We start from the raw sequence: 19,308 nt of genomic DNA, 5'->3' as shown, positions 1-19,308 counted from the left end.
GAGAAGTCATGAGAGTCAGAGTTCTAAGAGGCAGCCATTGGACATATTCTTGGAAATCCTGAGAATGTTTATAATGTGTTGGGCTTTCAACAGGATGTGAGATGCAAAACTAGTGCTGTCTTATTAAATACTGAAAGAAGAATGATGCCCCAAAGCTGGAAGAACACAATTTACAAGAACATAAGTCTTATTGGAAAAAATTCTCTACAAAGTTTATTGAAATTTAATAAAATATTGTGGTTGTAAAACCAAATACTTAATTTTTTGCTTTAAAAATTAAAGTGCCATTTTTTGTCATGTGCTCTTCCTAATTTTCCATTTCATATGAGCTATGTGAAAAGAGCCTGTGAAAGGAAGACATTATTTCTATCAAATTTTAAAAATCAAAGTAATATTTGCTTCTCAAGCCTGACCACTAGGAGACTAATGGTGATTCCTCAGAATCCTCAAACGATCCTCAAACCAGTCCCCTTCCCAGGCTTCTATCCCCAGCTACATCTCAACACGTCATATTTAATTTGCAGTAAAACTTAGGAAAGAAATAAACCTTTTGGGAAAATTTGGGCTAAATTCTATTTAGTAAATAAAAGTATGAATATATAAGGAAAGTATTCTCAGTTAATAAGACTTTTCTGTAGAGACTTTTACACTCTATGTTCTGAATTTTAAATCTCAGAAAATAAGCCCAGAGACCACAGTCACCTGTTAATTAAAAAAGTGAATAATCCCAAGAGGACTTGAACTCCTAGGTTATTTTGCCAGTTTTATACAAATACAGCACTTTTTCCAAGATCTCTTTCTAAGAACGATAGCATACATCTGCAAAGCACACTGCCGCCCTTACTTTGCCAGCACAGTCCATCAATGCAAAGTATTACTATAAATAATAAAGTATCTCAGAACTCAAAGAGCAAAAGGTCAGGGCATTTAATATTGTAGTTGCAAAATCAAAATACTTAATTTTTTGACAGTTGAATTTACCACAAAACCCTCACTATTCCATGTTCCCTCTTTTCTGTCATTTTTTCCTTTCTGGACTATTAATGGCCTTCAAGCTTGAAGTTTTTCACACAATTTACTTAGCCTAAGTGCCATCATCAAGCAGACTCTTCTAAGTACATAGCGGCATCTGGATGAGTTTCAATCATAGTTCACTTGCTGGCAATCGCAGTACTTGATTGTTGGGAGGAAGCTTAGAACTTGCCCTTGCAGAAACTTTGGTATAAATGTGGTACTTTTTCACCCAGAGTCCATTTCTTCCAGCAAATGGCTGGCTGCAGCTCAAAGATTCGGAAATTTCGTAAATTTTCTTTAATTGGGACTCCAACCACTAGTCATCAACAAATTTGAGCAATTTCTAAAAATGTCTTTGAAAATTCATTTCAGGGAAAGAAAAAGGAAAACCAATAACAGAAATAAGCTCATCTTGAAAATTGACAATAAATACAATAGCCCTAGCCAGTTTGACTCAGTAGACAGAATGTTGGCCTGCAGACTGAAGGGGTTCAGGGTTTGATTCCGGTCAAGGGCACGTACCTCGGTTGCAGGCCCTGGCCTCAGCCCTAGTCAGGATGTGTGCAGGAGGCAAGCAATCAATGTGTTTCTCTCACATTAATATTACCCTCTCTCTTTAAAAATCAATGGAAAAATGTCCTCAGGTGAGGCTTAAAAATAAATAAATAGTCTCAATTCTGAGAATCCCTAGCACCTTCTCAAGGACAGACATGGCAGCTCCTACCTTCATATCAAAGGGCCTCTCTACATGCTTGATGTTTTCGTTAATACATTCCAGAAGAAGCTGTGCATGTGGGTTGATACAGGGAAACTACCTGTGTTTAAATTACACAGGGGGGAGCCTTTGTTACCCTATATGAGAGGTTTATTCATTTGTTAATTAAGAATGTTGTCCTAATAAATTTCTAAAGTCCCTAATAATTCTGAAATTATATAAACCTGAATGCTTTGATTTGCCATTAATATGAAGTCTAGAATATCATGATTAGTGGAGGTCGTAAGGGACTAGATTTGAGCAGATACTTAACAAAGGAAACCAATATTCTTAACTATGAAAAACAGAGGACATTGGTCTCACTTTTATACATTAAGTATGATACTTCCTCATCCATCTTTTAAAAAAACATTCAAAAATAGGCTGAACAGTCAGACATCATGATAATGAGAAGTGAGGAAGTGGTCAGCCTGAAGACCTTCAAACAAAGTGATCCTACAACTATGACTCATTTCGGATTAATTTAGAAAATGTATTTTGTTTTTTCTTTTGCAAACAGAAGCAATTGTGTCTTCTATATTTTACCTATTTGATTCCAGCATTTAATTCTTCCCCACTATCTGTTTTCTGGTTTATGTTTTGCTGCAACAGAAGGGCCAGAAATAGCATCACTGATCAAGTTAGAGAGGCAGGGACCGTTCTTTGAATATAATGTCAGCAGTAGGATTTCATTATGGAATGTCAGGTGTCCCAAGAAGTACACACAGAAGTTAATTTCCTGTTAACTTATTTTCACTACTATCTTAAGTATCACCAGGAACTAAACAACCTTTATGTGATCACCAACAAACGTCATGTTTAACATGCTTTCAGCTAAATTTCTGGTGGATTACTTCTTGTAGCAGTGAACAACTAAACTATCGTTTTTGAAGCTATGGGAATCTTGGTAGAGCAAATAGAGTGTTGGTTTATATAAAGAATGGGGCTTTTAGGTCAAAATATAGCATAGGATAATTGAGGTGGAGTTTCCATAAAAAGAAACAATAGACCAGTTAAAAACTAAGCCACATAATAAACTAAGCAAAAAGTATTATAACCCAAGATCATAAATACAATGTAATGCAATATCTTCCCTGACAAGATTTGTATTCTCTTTGAGAATAACTATCTCCTGCTGGTAGGTGAGAGGATAGCACAGGCAGGTATCAAAAAAGGGACGAAAGGATTAAGTTGCTGAGAAATTTAAAGCCAGCAGCTCCCCAGCAGGGATTGTTTCCCGTCCCATACTTGTTAAAGAATGAAAGGCCCCAGGTGTTGGAGAGGAGCCACAGTGCTCGAGTCCCTTTTGCTTTCTTGCCGGAGGGAGACCTTCTGCCCCGGGGGCTCTCCCTTACCCACTAGACCACAGAGGTGAATCAGTGGGCCTTACAGCAGCCCAATCCACTCCACTGTTAGATATTCAGTGCGTAGCTAACGTGGCCACTGCCCACTGTCCAGCATAACCCGAGAGAGGAACAGACGTGAACCCAGTCCTCTGCTTCTAGGAGGCCCACTGAGCAACCTGGTTGGCTAGAAACTGAACGTTTCAGAGGCGGGTGACACAAAGGAGTGGCCTTCAAAACAAATGCAAGGTGCCTCATCCCCAAATAAGCCCCATCAAAGTACGGAGAGTAAATGTGGCCTGGGAGCAGAAATCAGAGGAAGGGAGGGGTGGGGAAGAGTGGAGTCATCTCCAGGCCATACCTGAGTGATTCCAGAAATTTGGGAACAATGCTATATTCTAGAAGGGACTTTCACATTGTGTTGTTCTGGCCAGAAATCATCATACAATATGACCTATGTCACACAAATAATATAAAGAGACAGCTCACGGCAAAAGGCAGTGTAGGATGAAGGCCATGCACAGCTGGTCCATCTGCTGAGCAGAAGTATTCAGATCTTTACAACCATCAAGTGCTGTAAGCCAGGTACTTTCTCTTGTTATCTCATTTAGTTTGAAGTTGATCCTCCCAACAACCCTATGACTTAATTATCATGATCCTTACTTTTTAGATGAGGAGGCAGAGGGAATCACTGTGAAAACCCCTTCACCTTCTAAAAAATAGGTTTGGAGAGAGAAACATTTTATTCCTGCACCAGGCTTAGATTTAAGTGTTGGGAAGATGCCAGCACTGAACAGAGAGCAAGTGAATTCCAAAGAGCAATTGACACTGAAGAGGCTGTGTTCCACGGCAAGGACCTCCCTCCAACCCACACTCAGTTTAATCCGAGCAAGTCCTCCCGACCTCAGTTTGTCGCCTGTCCAGCCAAAGCCTCCCTCTTCTTCAGGATGCAGAATGACTTTAGGGCGGAAATTTGTTCTGGTCACTCTTCTCCCAAGTTATCTCACCCCTCATAACACTGGCAATTTTTTCTAGGTAATGTTTTCACCTTGTTGAACCAAATAATTCATAGGCTGGTTAATGGATCCAATATTTCAATTATATTTCACGCCACTCAGGTGCGCAAAATTGTCGTTTTATTTTCTTTTAACTAAACTTAATTTCTAACTGCATGCTTACTAGGTCTGATGCAACAATTTAATCTGGTTCTTTGCAGGCAGATTTGTTCGATTCCGTTTTCACCATTATTTCAGATTTAAGCTCTGTGGGTCCATTGTTCAGCCCTGCCTAGCTCCCATCACCATTTATCACCCCCTTCACTCCCTCACCACCGCCCCCATACACACATACACAGTGGCACCTAATGGCCAGGAGGTGTTAAGGAATCAGTGACAAGGGAGTGTCTGTCCACAGCTCTCCCACTGATAGCTCTGGTCCCTCTGGTGATTGGTCACTGCCCCTGTCTCTGCTGCTTCCTCTGTAGCTTCCATTGGCAGGGCCACCAGGATGCTCATGTCTGGTTCTGTTCCCTGCTCAGCTCCTTGAAGCTCATTTTGCTCCTACTGAACATCAGCAGGAATATACTCCCCACTCATCAGGAAGCTGTGGCCACGCCCGTCTCCTCCGCAACCTTCAGCCGTCTGCCTTGCTGGTCATGTGAGAAGCTGGACGGACAGACATGTCCCATACCCACCATGAAGCAGCGGCCCCCTTCTTGCCAGCCTCTGCCTGGGTTTCAAGGCCTCCAATTCAAACGTAAAAAGGTTGCTATCAGACAAGGCAAGCCACATCTGGCAATGAAATCTCTTGCATTCCTTCCAAATGCTATTGCTACCACTATTACTGACTTGATACAGTTTTCCGGCTGACATTTACAGCAAAGGTTATTGAGTGAGCACGCTGTTTTCCATACCATTTGTCAAGGTGGCCTTGCCACTCCGGTGACTCAGTAGGACAAATGTTACATTTATTCCTGGCCTCTGCGTGAGGCCCACTGCAGATTCCCTTCCCTCCTGAGCTGTTCTGCTCCCTGAGGATATCAAGCTGTAATCATCCCACTCATTCCCACCTATTCACCCCATTGGGTTCATGGGAGAGAGTCTTCTACATAGAATCCCAGTAGATCAATTATAACTGAGAAACCAAACTACCTGGCTTTCACTTGAATACACATCTTCTGACTCAGACAAGTTACCTAACTTCTCTCAGCCTCCATTTCCTCACCCCTAAAATGAAAACAATTATAGTTCCTGCCTCCTAGGGCTGTTAAAATGATTAAATGGATTTCTGTATGACAGGGACTTAGAAGAGTTCCTGGCACATGGGAAGCACCCTGTTAAATCTCCATTTAGGGAACATGACAGGAAGCAGGAGTAATTATAAGTGCAGAAAATTTATTTGCATGCACACAACTTAGAAACAATTTGTCGATTGTCAACTGATGGTTGTTGGTGCCAATTCAGTGCCAACAGGAGTCCCCAATTTAGGATGCAGTGGAGAGGCAACTTTATTCAGTGCAAAACAGCTTAATTGTGATACAGAACAATTATGAGAACAGCATGGTTGTGGAACAGCTCAATAGTGTTAAAGTTCAATAGTGTTACAGCTGGGGAAATGCACTCTTCAGTCTTTGATGGAAAGGGAAATGGCAGTCTTTGAGTCAGAGGGAAGCTGACTTATACAGACAGAAGTTCCCACCCTCGGTCACTGATTAATCTAACCTCATGCAAATGAGGGCTCTAAATCCTTGCAGTTTGATTGGTCCAAAAGGCACTGTCCTGGTTGGTCAGACTGGAGCCACTCTGATTGATCAGTGAACCTGCTGATGAATATAACTGTGCAGCTCCAATTGGATGGGGAATATCTCCATCCTATTGGTTGAAACAGGATTCCAGGAACTTCTCAAGAAGGGCTGCCTCAGATGGCAGGAAGGCAGTTCAGTGCAGGAGGCTGGCAGCTTAGTCTAGGCTTCTCCCTGAAGTGCAGTTTGTGTGAGAGGCCCCCCCTTTAGAAACAGCTGCTAGGCTGGGTCTTTTGTTTGTTTTTGATTTAAGCCCAGTTAAGCCACCAGTAGCCTTCTTAGTAAGTATCTTCTCTCTCAGCGTCCATGAGCTATGACCATGGTGTAAGCCTCTCGAGGTTCCCAATCCTCCTTTCTGGGTTTGATGCCCTTGTCCAGGTGTGCCTGGGATGAACAAAGTCTCTGCATGGTTGCTGGTTCCTACTCCTCCATTACATCGATTCCTCACTGTCTTCTTATCTATGAATGATCATAGGTAATCACAAATCTCCTAATCTCTATGAATAATTCATGCTAGTCTGTGATGTTTCATACTCAATTCTGGTCACGTTCATATCAAGCCTTGGACTGCTCAGCCACTTTATAAGCAAAGTGTTGTTATATATATATATTTGAAATATATATATATTTGAAGTACAAAACACTTAAACCTCAACCACAGAATACTCCAACTTCAGTTATTTTTGTTATTAACAGCTAATGCACAAGGCCTGACATTGGTGAATTGCTTTTATCCATCATGACTTTCTATGCAGTGATAGAATATGAATAAAATTTGCTCTCTGTTGCCTGTAAAGTATCCTCCACAGTTATGGCGGCTGGGTTGATAAAACTCTTCAGCTTCAATGGAAAGAGTAGCAGATCATAGTAGAGAAAATACCCTCAGGGGTTTATTTACAGCACCTACTAACAAACATTTTACCTGTTTGGATCTCCACTGCTCCACACAGATGTTTTTTAGATACTACCCTACTGGTGTTATATGTTGCCCATTTACACCTAATGGAGATTAGCTATTTAACTGATGGTTGTCCACTGGAAAATGGATTTTATATTGTGCTAATCTGTGACTTTAATTTTTAAGCAAGGGTGCAATGTAGTTTAACTTTGGGTAGGTTAACAAAATTTAAAAAGTGACTATCCTGCCCTGGCTGGCGTGGCTCAGTGGTTAGAGTGTCAGTCCTGGCACCAAAGGGTAGTGGGTTTGATTCCTGGTCAAGGGCACATACCTCAGTGGCAGATTCAATCCCCAGTCCTGCGGGAGGCAACCAATTGATATGTGTCTCTCTCACATTGATGTTTCTCTCTCTCTCTTCTTTCTCACTCTCCTCTCCTCACCTCCTTTCCATTCTCAATGGAAAAAATATCCTCAGATGAGGATTAAAAATAATAATAAAATAGAAAGGGACCATTCTATAGGCATTAATAACTACAAATGAGTTGAACTGAATTGAAATAAAATTTTAAACTCTATGAAGATAGTGAATTGTCCAGAGAATACAGCTAATGTTCTGATCACTGTGGAGATCAAAGTGCAATAAATACTGATGATGAGAGTCATGGAAAGTAGAAGCAAAACTGGAATGCACTCTCATACACAAGCAACACGGATGGGAATTGGTCCAGACTCTGCTCTTCCCTTCCACCTTCACTCCTGAGGCCCTTATATGACACCTCAGCCTCTTGTCTGTTTCTGAATCCCATGGATAGCTACTTTAGGCAGGAGTGTGTGTGTGTGTGTGTGTGTGTGTGTGTGTGTGGTGTGTGCAGGTGCATGTGATGAAATGGAGTGAGATACTGCACTGGGCATCTTGGAGGTACATTTTCTAACGGGTATACTAGATTCTGTGACTTGGAAAAAGATTTTTTCAGTCTTGACTTTTGTTGCAATTAACAAATTAAAGCATCAGAAGTGGGTCTAAGTCATTTTGACTGGGAAAATTTATTCATTTGATCCACAGATATCTATTATAGGCAAGCTGTTCCAAGCCAGAGTCATGAAATGAAGGCACATCTTTGAAGAGCATAGGTATTTTCACTACTGTACACCTAGCACCTAGCATCATAACTGGGTCATGCTAATCGGTTTGGCTCAGTGGATAGAGCGTCGGCCTGTGGACTGAAGGGTCCCAGGTTCGATTCCAGTCAAGGGCATGTACCTTGGTTGCGGGCACATCCCCGGTAGGGGGCATGCAGGAGGCAGCCAATCAATGATTCTCTCTCATCATTGATGTTTCTCTGTCTCCCTTCCTCTCCCTTCTTTTCTGAAATCAATAAAAATATATTTGAAAAAATTACAACAACAAAGAAATGCAGCAATTTTTTTGAAGCCCCTAAGTTTGAATTGAGATAACTTACTTAATCTCACGAAGCTTCAGTCTCCTCGTGGGTAAATTGAGAATGGTAATATTTAACTATTTTTAAGGTGGCTGGGGAATTAAATGAAACAATCCTTTCGAAATGCAATTTGCACTCAAGACATTTTTTACTAGCTTTCAAGCAATGAGGTTTGGAAAGAATTCTCACCTGGGGCTACTTGAACTCATTAACTAGCTGCTCAGAAGGTTAGATGGATGATAAAAATTTTGGGGTATGTTCACTGCCACCTACTGGCAGAAAAAAGTTTGACCAGGGCCATGGATGAATAGACATTCCAGGGACTCTGCCAGTCTCCTCTGACCTAGGTTATGGTCTTTGTTTGAATAGCCGATTCTGTTGCTCTCTCTAGTTAGAAGTCAAGCTAAGACTTGAAAACAAGGTGCCAGGATGAGACAAGTCTCATGCACCTCCTTGATATTGGCAAAACTCGTGTCCTAGATGTAGCCATGTGCTTGTAAGTAGAATCACAGTTAGAACCAATCCCTGGATTCTGGACCTTGAGAATATTACGTGTGCTAAGCAAAATAAGTCAGTCAGGAAAAGTCAAGCACCATATGGTTTCACTCATATGTATGATATAAGACTGAAACTCATAGACACAGACAACCTGGTGGTTACTAGGGGGAAGAGGCTGGGAGGGGATAATAAAGGGTAAAGGGAGCCACATATATGGTGATGGAAGATGATTTCACTTAGGATGGTGGGCACACAATGCAATATACGGATCATGTATCACAGAATTGTACACTTGAAACCTACTAACCAATGTTACCCCAATAAATTTAATAAAAAAGAGTCAAAATCAAGGACATTGAGAGATCCCTGAGAGAAAAATTATAAAATAAAAGAAAAAATTCTACAGATACAGGGCAAGCCTATATGTGGGAAATGGGAGAGATAAGAGAGCCATAGGAAGTAAAGGTGTTGGCAGAAGAAAGTACCCCAAAATCAGCACAGTGAGTGTTAGGAAGCTAAGGAAGGAAGTTTAAAGAAGCAGATAATAGTTTCAAATATTGCAAATGAAGCAAAGAAGGTAGAGCCAGAGAAAGCTGTTTGGAATTGGTGAATTGTACTTCAGTAGGGGTGATAAGGGTTAATACCACATTGTCAAGAGCCCACGTAGAAAGGAAAAGTAAGCAAGCATTTTAATGGTAAAGAAAAGGATAGAATAGTAGCTTAAGAAGCTATCAGGTTTATGTTGGGAGATCCTAAGGAGGTTTTTGTATGCTCCTGCTTTCATACCTCATTATTTCTAACTAGAGGCCTGGTGCACAAATTTGTGCACAGGTGGGGTCCCTCGGCCTGGCTGCCAATTGGGGCTGATCAGGGCTGCTTTGACCAGTCCCAATCAGGGCCCATTGGGCTGGCCAGCCTGGGGGAAGGACTTAGGGAGGTTGGCTGGCCACAGGATGTTGGCTGTGGGAGTTCACTGACCACCAGGGGGCAGCTCCTGCATTGAGCATCTGTCCCCTGGTGGTCAGTGCACATCACAGTGACTGGTTGTTTGGTAACCAGTTGTAACAGTCGCTTAGGCTTTTATATATATAGATTATGTTATTATGCCTCAGACTCTACTGAAACAATTGAGGCATGCTCTAGTGTATGGCAAAGGGGCACCTAAGGGTCAAGTCTCCTTTGTAGTTAATTGGGTATCAAACAGAGAGAACCTTCCTTTAAAATGACTTCCTCTTCTCTCCATCCCATTGCACAACTTGTCCAGGCCCTCAGGCCTGCAGCCTGCCTGACTGTGACAGCTGTCCTCCCATCTCTGCCAACATTAACTCAAATTTGTTCTCAAAATTATTTACAAGCACAGATTTTGTTGGTTCAATGTCATGTCTTTAATAAGAGGGGGTGGGGGGGCGGAGAAAAACTTTCAATCGTTCTCTAGTTTCTATTCAAGAATAAAATAGATTTTCAAGGCCTTACCTCCTTGATTTTCAAGGCCCACATAATCTTACCTCTATAATTTCCAGTACATCTAAGTAATTTTTTACTCTTGCCCTAACATATGTCATCGGTTCTAGTCAAGCTATTTCACCAACCAAAGGGCAGCTTTTACCCAAGTACTTTCCAATCCCATGTTCCCCTTTTCTCTACAACTATGCATATCTAACCCAACCTTCAAGGACTTATAAAATATGCTTATATATTAATCTCACTTTAGTTCTAATATTTCCTCTCTCAAATTTTGCACAATAATTATTGTCAATGGGGAAGGAAGAAAGAGCTAAATATATCCTAATCTTAGCTTAGGGTCTTTTCCAAATGTATCCCCTCATAGCAAAATTCTGCTATGTGCCCCACAACTACCTGTGAGTATCAGTACTACTAATGTGGGAATGCATTCCCTCGTTTCATACAGCGATTCCACACAAGTTCATTCTTAGAGTTCTTAAGTTTATTAGCTCCTTGAGGGCAGAGACACTGAATGACCACATAATAGGTGCTGTTCACCAATATCCAGTTCACCTCCTTCTCACTTTGAGGTTAGACCATGGGACTTATTTTGGTAAAGGAATTGTGAGTGAAATAGAAATTCACATGCAAGTATGTTTTAGGATAGGGCTTCCATTATCTTGGGTCCTTGAGTAATTACAATGAGACTCCCTGCTACTTTGTGCAGAACATGTAACATGATGGAAAAATAAACTTTTATTATCATGTTAAGTCACTGAGACTTTGGATTTGTTTGTTTCTACAGGATGATGTTGTTTCTCAAAGTGGGATCCTTGGACCAACAGCATCTGAGAGCTTATTAAATAGGCAAACTCTCAGTTCCTGCTCCATACCTACCAAATGTGAATCTGCATTTTATTTTTTTAAATATTTTTATTGATCAGAGAGGAAGGGAGAGGGAGAGAGATAGAAACATCAATGATGAGAGAGAATCATTGATCAGCTGCCTCCTGCTTGCCCCCTACTGGGGATCGAGCCCACAACCTGGGTATGTGCCCTTGACTGGACTCGAACCCAGGACTCTTCAGTCCCGCAGGCTGATGTTCTATCCACTGAGCCAAACTGGCCAGGGTTGAATCTGCATTTTAACATGCTCTCCTCACGTTTCATATAGCTATTAAAGTTTGAGAAGCACTATCCTTGACTATTCTGACAAGCACAGAAATTGTTATGGAAAAGTGTCTGGATCAGAATCTAACATGGGTAGGTACACAGAGAGCAGGGAAGGATGGCAATGCATGTTATGTTTCGGGAAAAGAGAGTTTGACTGATGGATATCATACATAAGCATATGGGGGAAGGTCTGAAAACGGGATTTCCATATGGGGGAAGGTCTGAAAACGGGATTTCAGTAGTGTGTATTGGTTACTATTGGCTGCATTTAATGAAATACTACAAGGGAGTGATGAGCTACAGAAAGAATTAACTGAATGCAAGCAGGAATAAAAGGGATTTCAGATGGTAGAACAACAATATGAATGCACTTAATACCACTGAACTGTAAACTTAAAAATTGTTAATATGGTAAATTCATGTAATATGTATTTTACAATCAATCAATAGATAAATAATAGGATTCTTTACTGATACATTTGAAACCAGATTTAAAATTAAACTTTTTTTTTTTTTCAAGAAAATCCACAGTCAGGGACTCCAGCATGAGAAGAGATAGCTCTTCTCAATCCAATAAGTAAAAAATTAAATTTAAAACGTTGAATAACATAGGCCAATTAAAACCCAGATGTGGCACTAGGATCAAATCAAGGGGACAGGTTTCACCAGCACTGCAAATCCTCTTCATAGATTAAGGAAGCTGTCTCAGAGTAAATGCCAAGAGGGATATAGTAAAAGGATCCAGTGAATCCTTTCACTTGAGCAAAAGGTCTCAGGGAAAAGAAACTAAATGCAAGACTCTCCCTCACAACCTGATAGACTCAAAGCATATGTGATTAGGATGCGGGAAAGAAAAAGCCACAGGGACAGAGGACAAACACGCAGCAGCCTGGGAGGTCAGTGCCCATCTGCACTGTCTGATGCGGTAGCACCAGCACAGGTTGCTGTTGAGCCCTGGAAATGTAACGCCCTGTCTCCTACTCTTCCTCTGCTTGAATGGGAGTGACTGTGTGGTCCCCTGTCTCACCATCAATTATCAGATAACTTGTCCTTTTAGTTTAATGGTCTCCACCTCAAGAGGAGCCACTTATGAACCTGATGTAGAGACAATCTGGGGCGGGGGTGGGGGTTTCAAAGTTACACCTTCACCACAAAACTCTAATATGCTCCCTGAATCCATCGGTGAAAATTGCCATTACAGACACAGGAGCTATCACAGCTCTCATTCTACAGCAGGTATAGTCTGTGCCTCATAAATTCACATTTATGTGTAGCATCTTGAACTGTGGACAGTGTATTCACATACCTTAAAATATTCCTGTCTTAAATAATGTGTCCCATAAGCTCTTTGATGGCTGAGAGTATCTGATGACCACTGCTTCTAGCCCCAACTAAACACATGGCTAGTGACATCCTCACAATACTTATTTACCAAGAGACAGACTTTAAGACAATGTATGATGTCAAGTGTACAGTATTATTTGATTTTTAGGACTTAAATCATCTTGAACTGAGAAACAGCCATCACTCAGGCAATAAATACTGTTGGGGAAACTTCATCCTAACTCACTGATGAATATACCTTCTCCTTTTGCTGAAGCTGCTGACAAATGGGCAAAAACACCAACAACACTTGGAATAACACACATTTTATTAACCACTAGAAATTCATGCACTGGAGGGGGGTGTCCCTCAGCCCAGCCTGCACCTCTACAATCTGGGACCCCTCAGGGAATGTCCGACTGCCAGTTTAGGCCCGATCCCATAGGACATCCCTCTCACAATCTGGGACTGCTGGCTCCCTACCACTCACCTGCCTGCCTGCCTGATTGCCCCTAACTGCTTCTGCCTGCCAGCCTGATCGATGCCTAACTGTGCTCCTGTCAGCCCCATTGCCCCCAACTGCCCTTCCCTGCCAGCTGGTCGCCTGCAACTGCCCTCCCCTGCCGGCCATCTTATGGTTGTGTGCACCGCCATCTTTGAGGGTGTGGCAGCAATTAGCATATTCCCTCCTTATTGGCTGTGGGTGCCACCATCTTTGAGGGTGGGGCAGTTAATTAGCATATTCCCTCCTTATTGGCTGTGGGCACCACCATCTTTGCGATGGTGTGAGGGTCAATTAGCATACTCCTTCTTTATTAGATAGGATTGCTTTATCAAATGAAGTTCCTACAGAAGCAGAAAGAGTTAAAATATAATACCATGCAGTATTTGACAACTATATGGATGCTTTGTGTAGGGAATTTTGTGTTGGAATCCCAGGGCTGGGCTAATTTACAGATATTTATCGAATCACTATATTACACGTATTTCTTCCAACTGAAGACACATCTGAATACATGGGTTATTTCTGCACTATTTATAGAGATTAAAAGACATTTGAGCATTTTCTTAAAGATCTTCCTAGGAAAGATCTGACCTTGTCTGAAATCATGAGGCACCCAGAGCAGAGGGGTAGCCTGGTGAGCCCCCAGGGGGAGCCGACTGCAAACCACAAGGGCTGAAGTGTGATTACGCACAGGATTGGAACCCTGGTGACCTCCCGGAGCACCCAGGGCTGTTAGGCAGAAGATTCAATGCACATTTACTCAGTCACAATAGCAAACAGCAGTGGAGTGCCTGCTCTGTATCAGAAGCTACTGCAGGCAACAAAGCCACAGATGTGAACAGGACAGCAGGGCAGCTGGCTTTCGTGGAACCCGAGTTCCTGAGACATCCCACTTAAACATGGACTGTGGTTTCCTTCATAATTATAGAGAGATCACTTACTTCCCATGCACAGATACACATAGCTTGTTCTGCTAAAAGGAACAGGAAACATTTGAAGGGCTAGCTGCCCCTTCAAAACTCATTTGCTAACAACCTGCTAATTTGCCATTTTCCAAAGATTTGGATGTCTTATGCACTTTCCTCCTCGTGCCAGAACCATTTTCTCTGTGTGTGTGTGTGTGTGTGTGTGTGTGTGTGTGTGTGTGGACTCTGAGCTGCCAGGGGTGGGGTCACATCTGTAAGTTATTTATGTGTTCTACACCCAGAAGCTCCTCTGCCCCAAAGGGCTTCAACAGCTCATTATTAAATGACCCTAGTAGTACACTGCTTTATTTATAATTTTCCTTCACTGGAAAGAGTATAGAAGTGAATACCCCCCAAAAAAGAGAAGTCATTACCACCAAGAATAACAGAATGGAATACAGGAGCTAAAAGACCAAGCCCTTCGCTTCAGATAAGAACCCTGAGACCAAGAGGTCACACAGCTGCTCTGGCCAGCAGGCCTCCTGGTTTCCAGACTATTGCTCTTATGGCTGCCTTCTGCATCATCCCCTGGTATGGACCCCATCTGCAGCATTTCTTTAAAATAATTATCCAATCCCTGTTGTGCTTGACTAGTTCCCAAGGTATTCTCACACTCCGCATGCAGTTCTCCCAACCATACTGTTAGGTCAGCACAGATGTGGAACCTGAAATGAGATGATTAAGGCAGCATCACCTGTCAATGACAGAGTCAGGACCTGAACTCAGATTTTCAAACTCCATTCCACACTGGGGAAGACGGGACTCCCTGGGTGAGAGATGGGCACTGACATTCTCTGGCTGCTGGAGTCAGATTGTGATGTGCAAAGTACACAGTGAGTGACAGGGTTTCAGACTCGGAGACAGACCCATCTTAGAAAGCAAAAAATGGCTTGGTTGTGGGCATGTGTCACAGTGCGGGTGGGGAGTATGGAGGGAGGCATGGGGACACTTGGAGCCCATGACATGTCCCCAAGACATTCATTTGGAAACCCCGGACTGAGTCAGAATAAGACAGTAAGAAGAGTCACAGAAACTTTCACACCACATGATGTAGGTTTGTAGCATAAAGTTTTATATCTGGGGAGAAGCAAAAACATGATTGACAGAAGTAGAATTAAGGAAATTCCATCCTTGGACAATTATGAACACAAGCCATTAAACCAAAAGTTCAAGAAAGAAGAGCCTCTATAGCTCCCATAGCAAATAAACAGGAACTTTCAAATGGAAAGAACTTGACCACTCTATTTCACCCTGGAAAGCGTGGATAAGTCCCAGGGATATCAAGGAAGTTACAAAAGAGTTTCTGGGGAGAGAAAGCAATCACATGATGTAAATATTCACAAGTTTTCTTCCATTATGGTCAGCTCTTCATCCTGTGTAGACCCTGAACACACACTAGATGGAAGATGGATGGGGCCCCCAGCAATGGGAGGGAGTAGGAGAAAAAGTAGTAGGAAAATGAGCCAATAATAAATTGTCACAGACCATTTCCAAAATGGATAAGTTGCATGTGCACATCTGCCCAACCACCGCCACAGGAAAAAAGGGGGGGGGGGAGGAGGGGGAGAGTGCATCTTAAGTACTAATTCAAGAGCGAGAGAAAAGATAAATGGAATGCACAGTTTTGATTTTGAGTTATCTTGATTACCCCTAACTGACTTCATTATAAAGTGAAGGAAGGAGAAAAGAAAGCTGCAGAGGGCACTTTTAATAGCTGCTAGGGAACCTACAGGGTATCCTGAAGCCATGGCAACAAATAATCTCCTTAAAGGTCTTCCGCATCTCTTGGCTGCGAAAGGCGTATATCAGAGGATCGATCACAGAATTGCACATGATGAGTATGAGGTACATGTTGAAGTGAGACATAAAGCAAGAACAGTAGAGATTCTGAGGGCAAGAGATCATCAGAATGAGATGGAGGAAGAACGGAGCCCAGCACACAATGAAAACGCCTAGCAACATGGTCAGGGTGATGGCGCCTTTCATGCTGGTCCTCTGCCGCACGGAACTGTATCCAGGCAGAGCTGCTATCTGCTTGACATGCGTCCGTGCCAGGAGAAACATGTGTATGTACAGAGACACCATGAGGAACAACATGGTGAAGAACATGGAGATGAGGCAAATGATGACGTAAGTGGACTCGTAGTAAATGATGAAAACAATGCCACAGCCTGTGCAAAAGATCCAGATGCTCGCAATGATCGCCCCGCAACGCTTCACTGTCATGATGTGGTGGTAGCGCAGGGCATAGAAGATAGTGACGTACCTATCCACCGCAATGGCCAGCAGGCTGCACATGGAAGCCACCACCGAGATGCAGATCATGGAGTCAAACACATTGTCAATATTACGCACGAAGGCATCCGCTATCACCAGGTGCTTATTATGTATTAAGTATATGGTGATGGTCTCCCAGGTGTTGGACATGCTCACCATCATGTCAGCTACAGCTAAACTGCACACAAAGAAATACATGGGAGAGTGCAAGTTCTTGTTCTTTATTATGGCGCCTATGACCAAGATGTTCTCCAAGAGGCTGATGAGACCCAAAGTCAGAAACACCTCCACGGCGATGCCCATGTCTTCACACGGCGAAGACTTGTTCTTGACGTTCGGTCCTGAAAGGTTGCCCTCTGTGGCGTTCAGGTTGAGAGCTAAGAAATACAGGTGAAATGAGGAATTCATTGCTCCTCTTCTTGGCACCAAGTTTACTGCAAAACAGGTTTTCATTCATGATTCAGAGAGGTTAACAGTGCACCAAAGAAACACAGCAGCATTCCAGAAGCAAGCCAGTCCTGAGAGCGGGGGTGAATGGACCCAGGGCATTCACTGAGTACTAGGATTCTATGTATTGGAATACACACATCCTGCCGTGGACCCGGACTCCTGGAACAGTGTTCTTCCAACATGCAGGCTTGGAATTGTCACAGCCTTCTGGTCCTCCTCCTTCTAGGCCCCCATTCTTTCACAGGCCTCTTAGTAGAGTGACCACACAGCTCAGTGTGCCTGAGACGGTTTCACTTTTTAAGCTTGTTGTCCTGGCACCCAAGTTCACTCTCAAAAGTGTTCCCAACACACAGCCTATAAAACCCCTTCCAGTCTCCGGATTTGCACACTCCTAAGGCCTCTACGCCACGGCATTTCCTCCAGTGAGCTTAGATTTCTGAAGGATATGTAGGCTCATATTCTCTTAAGAGAAACAGATGGATGTCTTCTTTTTTAAATAATCTACTATGTAAAATAAACATAAATGTCATGCTTTGTTGACATTAGTAACATTTTTACAATTATTAGAGTAGTAACATTGTGCTTATACAAATATTTGTATTACTCATGTCCAAGATGGCAGGACCATCTTTTTAAATTTTTCAATTACAGTTTACATTAAATATTATTTTATACTAGTTTCAGATATATAGTGGTTAGACAATCATATACTTTACAGAGTAGTCCTTCCAATATTTCGAGTAAGTTGTCTTCCTAAGATTTGTCCTGACACTCCTAAAATCCACTAGGATTCAGTCTCCATAGTTATAATTAAGACTGTAACCAAGGTGACTCATTAATTTTAATATAAGCACAAATAAAGTTACTGTCTTCAATTCACAAATTTAGTTGCACATGCATGTTGAATTTGAGACACACAGAATGCTATTTTCCCCTCAACAAATATTTTCCCTGATTCTGCATTTGAATTCCGCAAAGTCTGATTAATAAATACTTTTATAAGTTCCACATACAAATAGCACGAAGAAGCAAGGGATTTGAATTGACCAAGAACTAGAGCAAGATCACTCCTTTGTTGCCCAATTTCTCTCCCATGATTTATACTGAAAAATCCCTTTGCCCTGCAAACTCAGCACATCTGGGAGTAAGAATTTCTGTCATCATTTTTCATCATCAATAACAAGTTTTTACTGAAATGTAAGCACTTGTCACTTTGCCTAGTTCTGTCTCAGGGATAGTGAGTGGCCAATTATACAATTACATTAATCATCGTATCAAGCTGTATAAATATCCAAGTAGCTCTCTTGCCCGTGACAGTGAGGCATGCGTTTGCATTCCTTTCAAGGCGATTTTAAGTACAAAGAAAGTGGGCTATTTACCAGCGCTCTACCCCGCTCCTCTTCTCCTGCTCAGCAGCCCGTGGGCCCTTCGCTCGGGACACTGGCATCCACAGGCTGGGACGGCTGCCGGGAGCCGAACTGCCATCACCCAGGACGGGACTCCTCTGACAGCGCACAGGCGCCCTGAGCCGGGCTGCCGCTCCGGCCTTTGTACAGCCTCGCAGCCCCGCCTCCGTGTCGGGCTCCCTGGGGACCCCTTCTCGGCGCTTTTTCCCAGGCGCGGACCTCAGGCACCACCTAGCGGTCAGAGCCCCGGAGCATGACCCTCCCTTTCGCAGGCGGATGCAGCCCTGGCTGCGAGCGAGCCTTTGCCGCTCTCGGTGACACCTGCATAGAACAACGTTCTGTTCTTCTGTTTGTGGAGAATCCTTCCCCAAAACTGCGTTCAAATGTGTTTCCTAAATGGTTGTGCTTTTTGGCTTTGCTTCTTTTCTCTTCCTCTTATGCAGCGATGAAAATGCTGATGGCTCATTAACAGCTCAGATTCTCCTCTCCCTCTATCAGTCCTTCTCTCCCAATGGTCCCCAATGACTATCTGGGAAACCCGAGTCTGGAACCCTCAGTTCTGACCCTGCTGCACACTCCCTTGGTGGCCCCAGACTTTAAATCCTCCACAAGGGCTGTGTTCGCCATGCCAGGTCGACCACTACCAACGTGCTTTTGTTATTCAAGCAAAAAGAGAAAAGAGATTTTTCCTCTGGCCAGATATCCTGGCTTTTGGCAATAGTTTCTGGATCTCCCATTTCTCTGGTACCTAATACAAATAAAACATTTTTAAACGGACAAAAAAGAGACTAAGAAGGGATTAAATAATGATAAAAGCGTCAATGCAAGAAGGGGATATAACATTCATAAATATTCATGCACCCAACATAGGAGCACCTAAATACATAAAGCAGATATTTACAGGGAGAAAAGGAGAAAGTAACAGTTATAAAATAATAGTAGGGAACCTTCATGCCCCACTTACATCAATGAATAGATCATTCAGACAGAAAATCAATAAGGAAATATTAGCCAAAATGT

General features: G+C 42.5%; 1 protein-coding gene across 1 annotated transcript; it reads right to left on the bottom strand.

Moving 5' to 3' along the window:
* Positions 1–15,206: 15,206 nt before the first annotated feature.
* On the bottom strand, positions 15,207–18,990 carry MC5R (melanocortin 5 receptor). Its single transcript, XM_081096455.1, has 2 exons — positions 18,262–18,990; positions 15,207–17,386 (listed from the first exon to the last, which is right to left on the bottom strand). Exon 2 carries the CDS (start codon positions 16,883–16,885, stop codon positions 15,863–15,865), a length of 1,023 nt encoding a protein of 340 aa, XP_080952581.1. The 5' UTR covers positions 16,886–17,386; positions 18,262–18,990; the 3' UTR covers positions 15,207–15,862.
* Positions 18,991–19,308: the final 318 nt, after the last annotated feature.

The sequence above is a fragment of the Myotis nattereri genome (genome assembly GCF_964212035.1).
Source record: "Myotis nattereri genome assembly, chromosome: 8".
NCBI classification, from domain to species: Eukaryota; Metazoa; Chordata; class Mammalia; order Chiroptera; family Vespertilionidae; genus Myotis; species Myotis nattereri.
The sequence above is the reverse complement of the archived record's forward strand: the minus strand, read 5'-3'. Positions and strand labels throughout refer to the sequence as shown.

Coding starts and splice junctions, on each gene's coding strand:
- MC5R (XM_081096455.1), bottom strand. CDS start 16,885: ATGAAAACCTGTTTTGCAGTAAACTTGGTGCCAAGAAGAGGAGCAATG.